Consider the following 16,455-nt stretch of genomic DNA (forward strand, 5'->3'; position numbering starts at 1 on the left):
TCTGTTGCTCACCCATCCTCTTCTGTACAAGTGCCCTAGCAGAAAGGGCTTAGCAACGATATAATTTTCCACCCTATCCTCTTGGGATTGAGCTAAATATAGACATTTTTACCAACTGAGCAATCAGATTTCTTCTTTAAAAAATCAAACTAAGAAAATCTGGTTAAAAAAATTTCAAAAGTCTGTAGTTTAGTTGATATTGTACCAATGTTAACTGCATAGCTTTGATAAATGCATCTTAGTTACGTAAGATATCTACATTAAGGAAAACTGGGTGAAGAATATACAGAAAATTGTACCATCTTTGCAACATTTCTGTAAATCTACAATTATTTCAAAACAAAAAGGTTTTAAAAAATTCAAATTAAGACATGATCAAGTTGAGAGATGGTGAATCCTGGGAGCCACAAAGTTATGGAGCCTCTAGATTTAGAGAAACCAATTTGGGGCATTATACTCCGATAAGAAAATAGAAAAGTCTGAATAGAACAGATAAGCTCTTTGGAAACCACCTAGGCAGACTAATAAAAAGACATACATACTCACAGATACTGGCAGTGAACCAGAGGCACAGAAAACATAAGATCACTTCCTTACACACATACACCCACAGACTAGGACAGTAAGACTTACAAATGCCTGCACATGCGAAGACACACAGTAACAAAGATTAGCAAAAGAACAAGAAAGTACACATACTTGAGACAGTGATAGAGAAAAACACACTCACTTACCTGTACACTTTTCGTAAGGAGAGACAGGAAAGAGCAGAGCATAGTACACACACACAGAAGTATAGCCAATTAAGTTAGGATTGTGAGGGAGGTGCAGAGAGGAGAGATGCAGAACAAACCAAAGGGAGGGAGAGGGAGACAGAGGCCCAGAGACAAGACACACAGAGACAGCCAGAGATGCAATTACTCGGTTCTTACAGGGTCTCAGCCTGGTCCCTCAAGAGACCCTGCAGTACTTCCTCTCTGCAGTTTCATGGATATATATCCTTCCATCTTTACGGTAAAAATCCTTTCCTACAGCTACCTTGAATAAATTGGTGTGGTTTTTCTATAAAAACAAAATTACCCAATTAAGACAGATATGCTTCAGAAAAATTACAATTAATGGGATTATTTAAAAGCTCCCTAAGTTGATTCTAATGAACAGTTAAGGTTGAGAACCACTGAAGTATGAGGGGAAGGCCAGCTGGCCTCTGATAATGTAGCTAACAAATATTTTATTTCATTAGCTAGTATGACTACCTGCATTAAGTTACTGTACCTCATGAAAACATTTCTTAAATGACTACATATATGTGCTCTCTGAATTATCAAACACCTCTCTTGATTACCAAACACCTACTTTATTATCTTCATTCCTAGCTACTCCCTGTATTTGAGCTATCTTTAGTATAGTGAGAACTTCAGAGGCACTGATATCCTACTGCTATATAAATTTTCTTTTCTTTTTCTTTTTTTTGAGACAGAGTCTTGCTCTGTCGCCCAGGCTGGAGTGCGGTGGCATGATCTCAGCTCACTGCAATCTCCACCTCCCAGGTTCAAGTGATTCTCCTGCCTCAGCCTCCCAAATAGCTGAGATTACAGGCACCCACCACCATGTCCAGCTAATTTTTCTATTTTTAGTAAAGACAGGGTTTTGCCATGTTGGCCAGGCTGGTCTTGAACACCTGACCTCAAGTGATCTGCCCACCTCGGCCTCGAAAGTGCCAGGATTACAAGCGTGAGCCACCGCGCCTGGCCTGCTATACGATCTAATAAATACAAGAAAGCAAAATTCTTCTAAAAAATAACACTTATAAAAAAGCCCCATAATTACTGCTAAACAAACAAAAAAACCCACTTCTGCTGGAAGACAGACAACAAAGCCAGGTACTAGCTCTGCAGTCTTCCCCTTTACACTGATATGGTCTGTGCTGATGCTCAATTTGGGTCAAACAACCATAGAGCCCAATGCCTGTAAATACAGGAGAGCCTTAACTGAAAAGAGAGGCTATCTATGAGATTTTTTTCAGAATGACAACACAAACAAGCAGTACCACAGTAAGAATTTAGCTTCTTTCTCAACTCAGGAAGAATCTATCTACGTGGAAGTAACCAGCAGCTGTGCACATGGATGAGAACAAGGAAAAAGAAGTCATACAAAAAGATGATACAACTGCTCCTTCTCTGCGTCACCAGCTCATCTATAACAAGTTCTGTATCCTTGACTAAATAAATCAGGAACATAAAACAGGAGAATGAGTTTTTGTCCCTCTATAACCCTTGTGCCACAGTTGATGTCAAAAATTAGACTACTGCAAAGACCCCAAGGCTACTAGGGTTGGTATTATGAAGGCCAAGGGAGGGAACAGTAAACTGTATATGTTTAAAGAGAATCTAAATAGCAAACGGCATGAGGCCTTGGGTCACTGAGAAAGGTTTTCATGTGAAGAGATACATTAGGAGGATTCATTCAGTCCCTGTGTCACTGCAAAGGCTTGGTGGATAATTAGAAGGATGAGTCCCAGGCAATGTCTCAAGGTGCAGTTCTCTGGCTTCTCCTAACAGTATTACGCAAGCGTCTCGAAGGAGAGTTGAAATATCCCAAGAAAGGAGGCCCAGAGCACAGGAGTCACAAATGGTGAGTGTAATGTTGGAGATGGGGGAAGGGAGGGACAGACTCCTTAGAAGAACTACCTCAAACTTGTGCTGGACTACAATGACAACCTTTCTTCAGGCAAAGTGAGACTCCTGCATAGACTTTAGATGTACAATAGAGTAAGAACAGAACTAAAAACCTCAACAAGCTGATTCTGCAAAAAAGTGATGACAGAATCAGAGACTATAAAACCAAGGGAAATTTTATAAATACTAAATGTTTTCAATGAGGGAGGGGATAGATAAGAACAATACAGATATGGAAAAACTCTTTTAGTTACTTTTTTAGACAGAAGACTAAGCTGAGGTTAGAGTTTTTAGCTGTCACTAACTGTGTTTTAAAATATATTTCCCCCAATTTTGTACTGGAAAAGAAAAAATAAAATATATATATTACTATTTCACTCTGCAGGCAGCCATGTCCTTAAAAGTTGGTGATTTGTTTAAGCTAGTCTTTTTTTATTAAATAGTGTTCAGAGGACAGGTCTCAGAGAGAAATTTCTACCCTGTCTAAGCACTTTTCAAATGGAAAAAAAACAAAAAAGTATTTAACTGAGAAAACATGTAACAGTGCATAAAAAATAATTTCTTCCTAAAGACTGTATCTGAAAATTCAATGTGCTATTTGGACAAGTAGACTGGGTGATTGTTTGGACAGCTAAGAAATGGATAGTTAAGTATTATGAATTGTGGCTGGGTGTGGTAGCTCACACCTGTAATTCCAACACTTTGGGAGGCTGAAGCAGGTAGATCACTTGAGCCCAGGGGTTTGAGACCAGCCTGGCCAACATCACAAGACCCCTTCTCTACTTAAAAAAAAAAAAAAAAAAAAAATTAGCCAGGCACGGTGGCATGGCTGTAGTCTCAGCTACTTGGGAGGGCGAGGCATGAGAATCACTTGAACCCAGGAGGTAGAGGTTGTAGTGAGTCAAGACTGCGCTACTGCACTGCAGCCTGGGAGACAGAGTGAGACTCTCTCTCAAAATAAAAGAATTTCTCATGGAGTCTAACGACTAATAAATAATAATAATTATAAGAAAATTTTTTTAATATAATGAACTGAACTAAGAGTTGATACTACTAACTTAAAGGTGTTAAAATAACTAATTTTTTGTTACAAACGTCATTTTGGTTTGTGGTGAAAGGAAGACTTTGCTGGACTGGGGCCCCATGAAGTGGAGACAGAAACTATGCTGGAGAATTGTTATTAAATAGTTTTTTCCCAAGGCCATAGAGCATGGGAAATAATCTTCTGTGTATCTTTTCTCTTTTTTTTTTAAGTCAATTTGGAATCTTGGCTTAAGGTTAAGATTCCTAAGGCTTCTGAGGAATACATAAGAAATCTGCAGGTCTAATTCACATCCTGTCCTTGTTCTATTTTTTAGTAATAAAATAGAAGAGAAATGGATATAACACTGAGTAGAAGGAAAAGTCAACTGAATGAGAAAAAAGATATTAGTGTTAATTATGAAAGTTTCAAAAGTTCTCGGCACTGGGCATGAGAAGGAGGAATGGGAGTAGCCTCATGCTAGAAGATGTATGACAGCATTTGGGGCACTTTGTTGTTATGAAAAACAAAGATCCCTTCAGAGGTATCTGGGGCAGTATGGAAAAGAATGAAGAGATAAGCCTGAAGACAGAACAGCTAGTGGGCAAAAAGCAGTGAGTCCATGATGATGCAAACTGGACAATTCATATATAGCTATGTGATGGCAACTTACGACAAAAAGAAATATAAATGTAAAGCCAAAGACAGTAGTGATATAACTATTCACTAAGGGTCTGGGATAGACCACAAACAGATCTGTCACTGTGGTCCTCAAATTAAACTCACTGGCAGCCCACTTGGGTAAAGGGTATAAAATCAGAGTCAAAAAGTAGAATTCTTATTTTGGGACTTCTTAGAGAGCTAAAGACAGTTTTGTGCAGGGACACTTTGGCTGGTCACTGATTTTGCTCTCCCTACTATCGTATCAATGTGGACTCACCGATGCTGGGTTTGGGTCAAGAGTCAGGAATTAGCAAGGTTTATAAACACTTGTTAAACAGGATACATAGATTTATCACAGCCATTTCTTTCAGCAAGTAACAGAAGCAAGATGGCCAGGCACATGGCAGAAAGTTACACAAGCTATCTGTCTTGAGAGGATAACAGGCAACAGTGCGCCATGCTGGCAACAAGGGGTAAAAGAAAGGAATGAAAAAATAGGACACCTCTGCTCCTATTCTGGGAAGGCACTTCATTTCCAGTCATGTCTATGTGAACTGGGAATCTAAAGTAACTGTTTTCTTACTAAAGAATTGAAAATAGATGGTAGAAAGCAAACACTTACTTCTGTCCATCCTTCACAAAACCTTTTAAAGAGGATCCTCTATTAGTAGCAACTGCTCTTCCACCAAGACCAACTATGAGAGCTGTGAGTACTGCACTCTTCCCACCTAAAGAAAAAGACGTTGAAGAAATCACATTCATTAAAAGAAAAAGGAAAAAGCTGACTCCTACCATGTGATGCAAAAAGATTTATGAATGAGACTCACTTTAAAATAAAATGTTAAAATTCAACTATAATTTTCTTCCCATGCAAAGCAACAACTTTAAAAAAAAAAAGTTATATATGTAATGAAAAATTGAGCTGCCGCTATTAGCAAAAAAATAGTACATTTCAGGATTCAAATTTCTGCCACTAAAAGGAAAATGGTAAAAATTGTTTTGACACCTTTCCAACCTAAAACTTGCATTGTACCACCTTGGCCTATCAACCTAATAAATGAATGTATCCCTCTATTTACACGTATATTATTAATCCATCTAATTTTTACAACATTTTATTGGCACACTTATTGCTCACTGTAACCTCAAACTCCTGGGCTCAAGTTATCCTCCTGCCTCAGCCTCCTCAGTAGCTGGGATTACAGGCACACATCACTACGCCCAGCTAATTTTTTTTTTTGTAGAGACACATTGTTGGTATGTTGCCCAGGGTGGTCTCAAACTCCTAGTTCTCAAGCAATCCTCCTTGCCTTAGCCTCTCACAGTGCTGTGATTATAGATGTGAGCCACTGGGCCCAGCCAGAAACTACTGTTAACATCCCTCAAAAGTAAGCTCCATGTGGACAGGAATGTTGTCTCTTTCATTCAATACTGTATCCCTAATATTAGCAAAAATAGGTACTTGCATTATTTGTTGAATGAATGAACTTAAGTAGAAAAAAATCAGCCAAGTCATATACATGTTTTTATACAATATTTTAACAACTGTTATTTGTAACTTGAATATTATTCATTTTCTAGCTCTTTGAGAACTGTACTTCTTTATACCCTCACGGATCTAAAATATTACAAGCTGAGGGCTAGGTGTGGTGGCTCACACCTGTAATCCCACCGTTTTCAGAGGCTGAAGCGGGAGGCTCACCTGAGACCAGAGAGACCAGCCTGAGCAACAGAGTAATACCTGGTCACTACAAAAAATAAAATTAGGCAGGCAGGCTGGGCACAGTGGTTCACGCCTATAATCACAGCACTTCGGGAGGCCAAGGCAGGTGGATTACTTGAGGTCAGGGATTCGAGACCAGTCTGGCCAACATGATGAAACCCCGTTTCTACTAAAAATACAAAAATTAGTTGGGCGTGGTGGTGCACACTTGTAATCCCAGCTACTTGGGAGGCTAAGGTGGGAGGATTACTTGAACCCAGGAGGCAGAGGCTGCAGTGAGCCAAGATAGCACCACTGACCAGCCTGGGCAAAACAAGTCTCTGTCTCAAAAAAATAAATAAATAAATTAGGGAGGCATAGTGGCATGTGCCTGTGGTCCTAGCTACTTTCAAAGCTGAGGTGAGAGGACAGCTTGAGCCCAGGAGTTCAAGGCTGCAGTGAGCTATGATCACACCATGCAGTCCAGCGTGGGTGACAGAGAGAGATCCTATCTCTTTAAATACACACACACACACACACACACACACACACACACACACACACACACAGAGAATATGGTAACAATTTTTTGAACTCCATTCAACCAATCCAATCAACTTTTATTGGCCCATTATCTTCCTCAAAGTAACACAAAGTAACTAACGCACACCACTGATTAACCCAATTTAGTTTCTGGAATGCCTTTAAAGTTCCTATTCTAACTCTCTTTTCTTCATTACCAAACGCACTGCCTCCACTGTTTGCATTATTTCCTCTTCTATTAGTTTTTATTAATAAAAACCATTGTTTTGAAAGTTAAAAGACCTAACTTCAGAACCCACCAGTATTTATTTCTTGTCCCATGTGACCCCTCTAAAATAGGGATCCCCTTCTCCATCCATTTCTCCTAGAGACACTTTCTTCTTGACTGAATGATAAAGTAAGAAAAACAGAACAACAAAAGGGACGGCAGAGCTACACATAACCTAGCTTCCTATTCTAGCACTGTCACCAGTTGGTAGACTCTGGTAAGCCTCCTCTCCCTGTGTACCTTCTCAGTCCAGGAGTTAACACCACATTCTTGGCAGACCTACCACAGAACTGCCTGGAAACTTTCTGCCTCCTGTATTTTTCCCCTTCTAATCCATTGTCCACAATGTGGTCAGTCTGTTTCATGAATTGTGGCCATGTCATTCCTTTACTCAAAAACTTTAATTGTGGCCAGGAACAGTGGCTCACACCTGCTAATCCCAGCACTCTGCGAAGCCAAGGCGGGCAGATCACTTGAGGTCAGGAGTTTGAGATCTGCCTGGTCAACATGGTGAAATGCTGTCTCTACTAAAAATAACAAAAATTAGCCAGGCGTGAAGGCACGCTAATCCCAGCTACTCACAAGGCTGAGACAGGAGAATCACTTGAACCTGGGAGGCACAGGTTGCCCTGAGCCAAGATAGCACCACTTCACTCCAACCTGGGCAACAGAGGGAGACTCTGTCTCAAAAAAAAAAGAAGAAGAAGAAAAAAAAAAAACCCAAACCACCAAGCAACAACAAACAAAACTCTAATTGGTTCCCCACTGTCTTCAAAATAAAACTCCAAACTCTTTATCATGACATTCAACATCCTCAACAATACTGCCTAGAACATGACTCTCCATAGTCAGCTTCTGCTTCTCTCCACCGTCCACCATACAATAAATCATATAAGGTTATTCACCAGTTCCTATACACATCTACCTCTACTCCTCCAAACCTTAGCTGATGAGCAATCTTTGTCTGGAACATCTCAGCTTCTTCTTGCCAATAAGACCTACAGAATCAATGATTTTCATTCAAGAACTGGCACAAATACCACCTCCTCTTAAAGCTTTTATTGGCCACCTGGTGAGAATTTGTTACTTTTATGTTTAGATTGCCAAGTCACTTCATTTGTGCTCTATTACAATGTTTAGTAAGGTAAGACACAAGGCTGCCTCAACTGCAATAAGGATCGCTTGTCTACCCTTCTGTGGTATAGATTCCAAGATAAATACAAAAACATAAGCAGGAAATGTTTATCCCTATTGCTTAAGTAACAAACCTAGAGTTAACTCAATATTTTCTTTAAGTGTACACTGGCAGCAAATACCAAGAATATTCATAACCATAAGTTACACATCTATAGACAAAACACTTATTAGCACTAATAGTTACCTGTTTCAAAAAGTTAATGTACTCTAATCTCAAAGTACTACTCAAAGTCAAACGAGGAGGGAAAAAACACTTACTTCCATTGTTGCCAACAACAAAGTTGACATTAGAACCAAACTTAAAGGGTCCAAGCATTGAATGACACATGAAGTTTTTTAGGTGAATACTCTCAATTATTCCAACTTCTGCTGCAGTCTATGAATAAAAAACAATGGGAGAAAATAGTCAATCTAATTCACTCATTATAACCATTCAAGCATTGTTGGCATCAGAAAGACTAGCACTATCATCAATGAAAAAATTTACAGAAAGTGACTAATGGTAACTTCAATGAATAAGATGAAATTAAATGGGAACCTTCTATGAGTCAGTACTCACTCTAAAATCTTTAAAGGATTTAAAAGTGTATCACCAGGTTTCTTAATATTGGCAATAACATTTTGGGTCTGATAATTTTCTGTTAGTGGGGAGGTCTGTCTTGTGCACTATAGAATGTTTAGCGGCATCCCCAGCCTCTATCTACTAGATGCTGGCAACACATACCTGTCCCTAAGTTGTGACAACCAAAAACATATCCAGACATTGTAAATGTCTCTGGCGGACATAAAAGGGAGAGAGAAGAATCCCCTTTGTTGAGAACTGCTATCCCAATTGGCATAGCAAAACTTCCTATATACTTTATTTAGAATACCTCTGAAAGATGACTATCCAGCCATGCATTCAACACTGAATTCACTATCTGACATATACTATTTCAATTCAAAGAGCGGAGTACATGTTCTCAAAAAGTAAAGCCTGCTCTTCTTGTGACTTTGTCACTTATTATGGCAGCTGTGTGACTTTTGGCAATGTTATAAAGAATATACAGTTTCCAAGTCCGTAAAACAGGAATAATATTTCCTATACTGTAAATATTATATCAGCATTAAGTTACACAAGGTTTACAAATGGTTAAACCAAGAGTTTGGCAAATGGTAGTCACTTGCACTTTGTAGTTATCTAAGTACCAGAACAAATCAGCCTTATTTTATCAGGCCTTCTAATTTTTTTGAAGACCATTTTCAAGTCTCCGGGTATTTTAAAGATTTCTTTAAAACTCCCTGGCTCTCTTCTTCTGGACATACATCTTATTAAACAGTAGAAAACATTTACATCCTTGTATGAGTAGAATACTGGAAATCACGGTTGAAGAATTTTTGAAATATTTTTATTTTTAAATAATAACAGATTCACATGCAATCCTTAAGAAATGAGATCCTCTGTACCCTTTACTCAGTTTCCTCCCATTGTAACTTCTTGCAGAGCTGAAGTACAATATCACAACCAAGTTACTGACACTGACATAGTCAAAATACAGAATATTTCCATCATCATCAGGATCCATCATGCTGCCCTTTTATAGTCACATCCACATCCCACCTTAACCCCTGACCCACTAATCTGTTCATTTCTATTAACTTTGCCCTTTCTAAAATGTTAAATAAATGGAAACAGACAAAATGTAGCCTCTTGGGACTGGCTTTTTTCACTCAGCCTAATTCTCTGTTGTTGCCTATATCGGTAGTTCACTCCTTTTTATTCTTAAGCTATATTTTATAGTATGGATGTACCAAGGTGTATTTACTAGTTCCTTTGCCTTTTCACCTAAATTTTAGAATAAAATATACACCTACAAAATATCTTGCTGAGGTTTTAATAGAACTGCATTTAAACTTACATATCATTTTGGGGGAGAATTGACATAATTTCTATATTATGTCAATGAATAAGTATGTGTCTCCACTTATTCAGGTGTTCTTTGATTCCCTTCATCAGCACTGTATAATTTTCACCATATTAGTCCTGTACATATTTTGTTAGCTTTAGACGTATTTTATTTTTTAATACTTAATTTTTTAAGAGTAGTTTTAGATTCACAGCAAAATTGAGAGGAAAATACAGAAATATCCTATATACTCCCTACCCCCACACACGCATAGTCTCCCTCATTATCAATATCCACCATCAGCGTGGTACATGTGTTACAACGGATGAACCCACACTAACACATCATTATCAACCCAAGTCCACTGTCTGTACTAGGGTTCACTCTTGATATTACTGTACATTCTATAGATTTGAACAAATTTATAGTAATGTTTCCACCATTTTAGTATTGTACAGTTATTTTTACTGCACTAAAAATCCAGTGCTCCACCTACTCATTCCTCGCTTTCCTCAACCGCTAGCAACCAACCACTGATTTTTAACTCTCTCCATAGTTATACCTTTTTCAGAATGTCATATAGTTGGAATCATACAGTATGTAGCCTTTTCTGATTGGCTTCTGTCACTTAGTAATATGCATTTAAGGTTCCTCTATGTCTTTTCATGGCTTAATAGCTTAATACTAATAGTCCATTGTCTGGATATACCAGAGTTTATTTATCCATTTATCTACTGAAGGACATTTTGGTTGCTTCAGAGTTTTGGCAATTATGAATAAAGCTGCTATAAACATGAAAGCACAGGTTTTCGTGTGGACGTAAGTTTTCAACTCCTTTGGGTAAATACTGAGGAGTTCAATTGCTGGACTGTATGGTAAGAGGATGTTTGGTTTTGTAAGAAACTGCCAAACTGTGTTCCAAAGTGGCTGGACATTCTCACCAACAATGCATGAGAGTTCCTGTTGCTCCACATTCTTGTCAGCATTTGGTGCTCTCAGTGGTTTGAACTGTTGCCATTTCATCTTTATCAGGTGTGTTGGTATCTCAATATTGTTTTAATGTGCATTGCCCCAGAGTGGTTCATTTTTTTTGAGTGATTGAAAATGGTATTTTGAATTTTAATGTCCATGTGCTCAATGCCAGTATATGAAAGTAAAGCATTTTAAAAATACCTTATCCTATAACTTTGCTGAATGTATTTATTCATTTTAAGAGTTTTCTGTAGATTCCTTGAAATTTTTTATGTAGAAAATGAACAAATGGATTATCTACATAATCTGCAAACAGACACTTTTTGTGTGTTTTTTTCCTTTCCAAACTCTATACCTTCTGTTTCCTTTCCTTGATTTGTTTGTACTGCTAGATTTCCCAGCACTATGTGTTCAATAAGTGATAAAAGCAAACAACTTTGTCTTCTTCCTGATCTTTGGGGAAAAGCATCCAATGTTTTACCATTAAGTATAATGTTAGCTATCAGTGTTTTGTGGGTGCACTTTAACATATTGAGGAAGTTCTAGTCTATTCTTATTTTTCTGAGAGTTTTAGTAATGAACAGGTGTTGAATTTTATCAAACATTTTTGCTGCACTGAGTGATATAATCATGTGATTTTTCTTCTTTAGCCTGTAACATAGTGAATCACAATGACTGATTTTTGGATACTGAATCAGGTTTGTATACCTAAAACAAACCCATTAATCATGACATATAATTCTTTTACATATAGTTGGCTCTTCCTATCTACGAATTCTGCAGATGTGAATACACAGGGCAGATTATAAGGGACTTCAGCATCAGTGGATTTTGGTCTGAAACAAGAGTCCTGGGAACCAATCCTGGTTGAATACTAAGGAACAACTACGTTGCTGAATTCTCCTCGTAAATATTTTGTTCAGTATTTCTGCAACCATATCTGTTAGGTATACTGGTTTTACAGTTTGTTTTTTTGGGGGTCCCACTTTATCTGGTTTTGGTATCAAAATAATACATTGAAAAGTGTTCTCTCCTCTTACGTTTTCTGGAAAAGACTGTGTAGATTCATGTTGATTCTTCTTTAAATGTCTGGTACGATTCTACAGTGAAACCAACTGGGTCTGTAGATTTCTTTTTTAGGAGTTTAAAAATATGAATTAAATCTCCTTAGTAGTTATAGGGCTATTCAAATGATCTATTTCATACTGGGTGAGTTGTAGTAATTTTTCCTTTTTGAAGACTGGTCCACCTCATCTAAGTTGTCAAATTTATGTGTGTAGACTTGCTAACTGTATTCCCTTTGGATGTCTGCAGGGTCTGTGGATAGTGCCTATTTTATTCCTGATATTGGTAATTTGTGTCTTTTCTCTTTTGGCATTTGTTGGTCTTACTAAAAGTTTGTCAATTTTATTCACTTTTCCATACATTCAGTCCTTTGATCATTTTCTCTATTAATTTTTCTAATAACATAAGCTTCAAAATTAGCCAGAACAGATTTTACCTCAACTTTTAAAAAAACATATTACTTTTTCTTGATTTTAAGTTATCACAGAATGTGGTATTATGAATGTGACAAGAAAAACATATCAAAAAGCATAATTTTATAATTTTTCACTTACCAAAGTAGAAGTACCTTTACATTCGTCTTCGTCACCATCTTTATCAAAATCCTCCAATTCTTCTTGTCTTGGCCTTTTGGCATTTTTAGGAGAGGAAAAATTTTCTTCCTTTCTTTTGGCCATCAGGTCTGAACAAATATTTATAGCAACAATGAAGTAAATCAAGTTCCATATATATTAAACTTAAATCTAACAAAGTTAATCAAACTTTAAGTACTATGTCCGTCTATTTTTACCTTAAAAATTAAAGTAAATTAGTCTTGCATCTTGCACTGAGGAAGAGAGACACGAGTCAAAAAATGCTGTACAAGGCAAGGAAACAGATTTTCTCTTAGAGCCTCTAGAACAGAACATAGCCCTACTGACATTTGGATTTTAGCCCAGTGAGACCTGTGTTGGACTTCTAATCCACAGAAGCGTAAGACAGTAAATTTCTGTTGCTTTAACATCTGCATATTCTATACTAGTCGATTTTACTTCAGACGTATTCATAGCCAAGATTTTATCAGTAAAAGATTTTGTGAAATTGTGGTTTCTAGTTTTCTAAATCTATTCATAGAGATGGCATGGTGATTTTTGAAATTAATCCAAAGCAATCCCCAGTTTTTACAAGCTATAAAGTAATCAGATAAAACTTTTAATTTTTAAATTGTTTTCCCAAAGAAACATATTTTGAAGCACATTGCCTAGCACCAGTGGTTTCCTTTAACTCTTCCCTAAAAAAAAGTCCAGGTTGATTGTCTATGTTTTGCCAATCATCTACAAAATTTAAACCTAGAAAATTAACATCTTTAAGTTACACATGATTTTGCTGAACATATGAATACTGAACCTCCAGTCAAAGCTGATAGTTTGTGATTAAAATTAAACTTTATGACCTCTTTGATTGCTGCTTTCATTTTTTTCTTTAGAATTCATTTAAGACCTAAAATGATTAAGTATCTAATTTAATTGTTTGCTAAATGGAGAGAAAAATCTCTAACATAATCAAAAATTTCTAAGATATAAGAATATAAGCAACAGTTCTAGGCTCAATGTATTTAAATCCCCCAAATATTAGACCATAGCAACCCTCTCTGTACCATGTATATAAATGGCTACCCTACCCATGCAAGCAAAATCCAAGGGGGTAGCCTGGACTTCCACTATAGTGAGGCTACAAGGTGGCATCTCAACACTCTAATGGGGGTAGAATCAAAGAAGGCTAACTAGACAAGTAGGGAGCCATGATAATGGTGTCAGTGGGGACCACCTAGAGAGCCTAGATTTCCACCCACACAGGAAGTAGTAGGGTGTTACTTACTCCTTCTCCTAGTTGGTTACTGTCGAAGGAGACCTAACTCAGAGTCAGGACTTTTGCCATTGCCCAGAGGCGAGAAGGCCACTCCCACTGCAGTATCACTGGAGACCACATGGGAAATTGAAACTGCAACCCCAGCTTAGCAGTCACTGTGGCTAAGGAAATAGCTCTGATTTAAGTTCTAGATCTGAGTCTCTGTGTCCACAGTCCAATATGGAGGGAAGCAGTTCTCAAAGGTTGTAATCTCTTTTACAAAGGACTTCAAAGAGCTTTTGCTTATGTCTACCAATATTTATTATATTAGAAATTAAAACTAAACAACTTTTTTCTCTCTTTTTTTTTTTTTTGAGATGGAGTCTCACTCTGTCTCCCAGGCTGGAGTGCAGTGGAACGATTGCAGCTCGATGCAACCTCCACCTCCTGGGTTTAAGTGATTCTCCTGCCTCAGCCTCCCATGTAGCTGGGATTAAGGTGAGCGCCACCACACCCAGCTAATTTTTTATTTTTAGTAGACATGGGGTTTTGACATGTTCGCCAGGCTGATATCAAACTTCTGACCTCAAGTGATCTGCCCACCTCGGCCTCCCACAGTGCTGGGATTGCAGGTGTGAGTCATCATGGCTGGCCAAAACTGAGCAACTTTTAAAAAAAGGGACACACAGTATATATTCCATCAGTCAGAGCAATGACATCTCACAAGTCATGTAACCTCTGGAAAACTCCACTGTACACTCATAAGTGAATGAGAGTGAAAAGGGCAAATAACATCTTACTATTATCATTAAAACAGTTTTGGCCTTGTAGATCCCTTGCAAGAGTCTCATGGATTCCTGGACCACATTTTGCAAAGTGCAGCTACAAGGGGATATTAGAAGCAAGTCCATGATACAGTCTCATAAATTATAAGGCACGGCTAGCAAGTAATAAAGTTAGAGCAATAGGAAAGAAACAGACCACAAAAGGACTTGTAGAGTCCTCATATTTAAAGTGTGGTCCAAGGACCAGCAAGCAAGATCGACATCTCCTGGGAAGATACCCAATTATCGGATATCCAGAATCTCAGGCCCCACCCTAGAGCAAGTGAATCAGAATCTTCACTTTAACAAGACTTAAGGTGATTCACAAGCCCATTAGAGCTGAATTGTTATGTAAACCATGGAAAATAACTGGGACTTTATCCTATCCTGAAGGCAATGAAGAACTTTATATATTATGAAGTCGAATACCATTTAAAGAGTATATTAATTATCATCCAAAGGATATTACCATTACAGTTACATCTATGTAATATTCAGCTTCATTTTTACAAATATTTTGAAACTTATAAAAATCAAAAATTCAAAATCAAACATATTTTTCAAAGTAATAAAATCAACATAGATCAGTTTCAGTTTATTATTAATTTAAATTCCCTGAGATACTACCAGGTCATTATTTTTCCAACACTTTCTTCTCTGCTAACCACCCTCTATTCCCTTCTCAGTTACTGAGCAGTAATTTATTTATGACAGAAGAGCAAAGAGAAAGCATTACTTTTTGGTGTCCCCAACATTTAACGTCCTTTTAGAAACTGTTTTTATTAATGCCTAACACATGATCATGCAGTTAGCAGGCACTCAGATATTAGCTAACGGATAATGCACTAGGGAAAATGTGATGTGCTTCTCACAAGGAATGTGAGATTCTATACAGAAGACAGTACACCCAAACACTACATGATGACAATGTTTTTTATTTCCTGAGCATGACCTGGGATTTGCAATTTGCTATTAGGTTGCCAGGGTAACTTGCATCTAACAGACACTGAAGGATCCTACCTTTTAAAAGAGGAATCATTTTGTAATTTAATGATGATGGATTTTCAAACACAGATTTGAATGTCTAGAGCATCAGATACAGATTAAAATAGTAAAATTGTTTCCAAAAGGCTAAAGAGACATATTTACAGACGCAAAGAAAAATATTTTAATTTTGCTGGAATAAAAAAAGGAGAAAAAAGGCTCCTCTGGGATTTTCAATTTATCCATAAAGCTCGTCATAGTTTTTAATATTTCTTTATTTATTTATAATTAAAAAAAAAAACAGAATTAAAGAACACCTCATTTCTCCCTTACAAGAAGACGCAGGGACAATGAAGATCATCAATACAATAAGTTCAAGAAGAAAAATTAATGGCCGGGCACAGTGGCTCATGCTTGTAATCCCAATACTTTGGGAGGCTAAGGCAAGCGGATCACGAGGTCAGGAATTCGAGACCAGACTGGCCAATATGGTGAAACCCCGTCTCTACTAAAAATACAAAAAATTAGGCCATGGCACGCGCCTGTAGTCCCAGCTATTTGGGAGGCTGAGGCAGAAGAATGGCCTGAACCCCGGGAAGTAGAGGTTACAGTGAGCCAAGACTGCGCCACTGCACTCCAGCCTGGGCGACAGAGCAAGACTCATCTCAAAAAAAGAAGAAAAATTAATAACCAAGAGTTCATTATAGCATGTAGATGCTTAGGAAATTTGATAGAGATCACGCATTTTAACAGAATTCTAAATTTTATTAAGTATGTAATAATTCACATTTCCCATTAATACTAAATTAGGAACTAAGAGTAGTG

General features: G+C 37.5%; 1 protein-coding gene across 4 annotated transcripts in view; it reads right to left on the bottom strand.

Moving 5' to 3' along the window:
- Positions 1-16,455, bottom strand: part of SMC6 (structural maintenance of chromosomes 6) — an 88,035-nt gene that overhangs the window by 67,586 nt on the left and 3,994 nt on the right. For 3 of the 4 annotated variants that reach the window (XR_004054311.1, XM_010354839.2, XM_030921041.1), the window contains exons 2-4: positions 12,550-12,677; positions 8,331-8,448; positions 4,985-5,090 (exon numbers count right to left, since the gene is read on the bottom strand). Coding sequence is in view for 3 of the 4 variants with exons in the window: in XM_010354839.2 (XP_010353141.1) it covers positions 4,985-5,090; positions 8,331-8,448; positions 12,550-12,672 (347 nt within the window). In the remaining variant the exon portion in view is untranslated. Of the gene's footprint in view, positions 1-4,984; positions 5,091-8,330; positions 8,449-12,549; positions 12,678-12,785; positions 13,347-16,455 lie in introns of those variants that run through there. The other variant, XM_030921040.1, reaches the window with a different exon arrangement.

The sequence above is a fragment of the Rhinopithecus roxellana genome, chromosome 17 (assembly GCF_007565055.1).
Source record: "Rhinopithecus roxellana isolate Shanxi Qingling chromosome 17, ASM756505v1, whole genome shotgun sequence".
Taxonomy (NCBI): Eukaryota; Metazoa; Chordata; class Mammalia; order Primates; family Cercopithecidae; genus Rhinopithecus; species Rhinopithecus roxellana.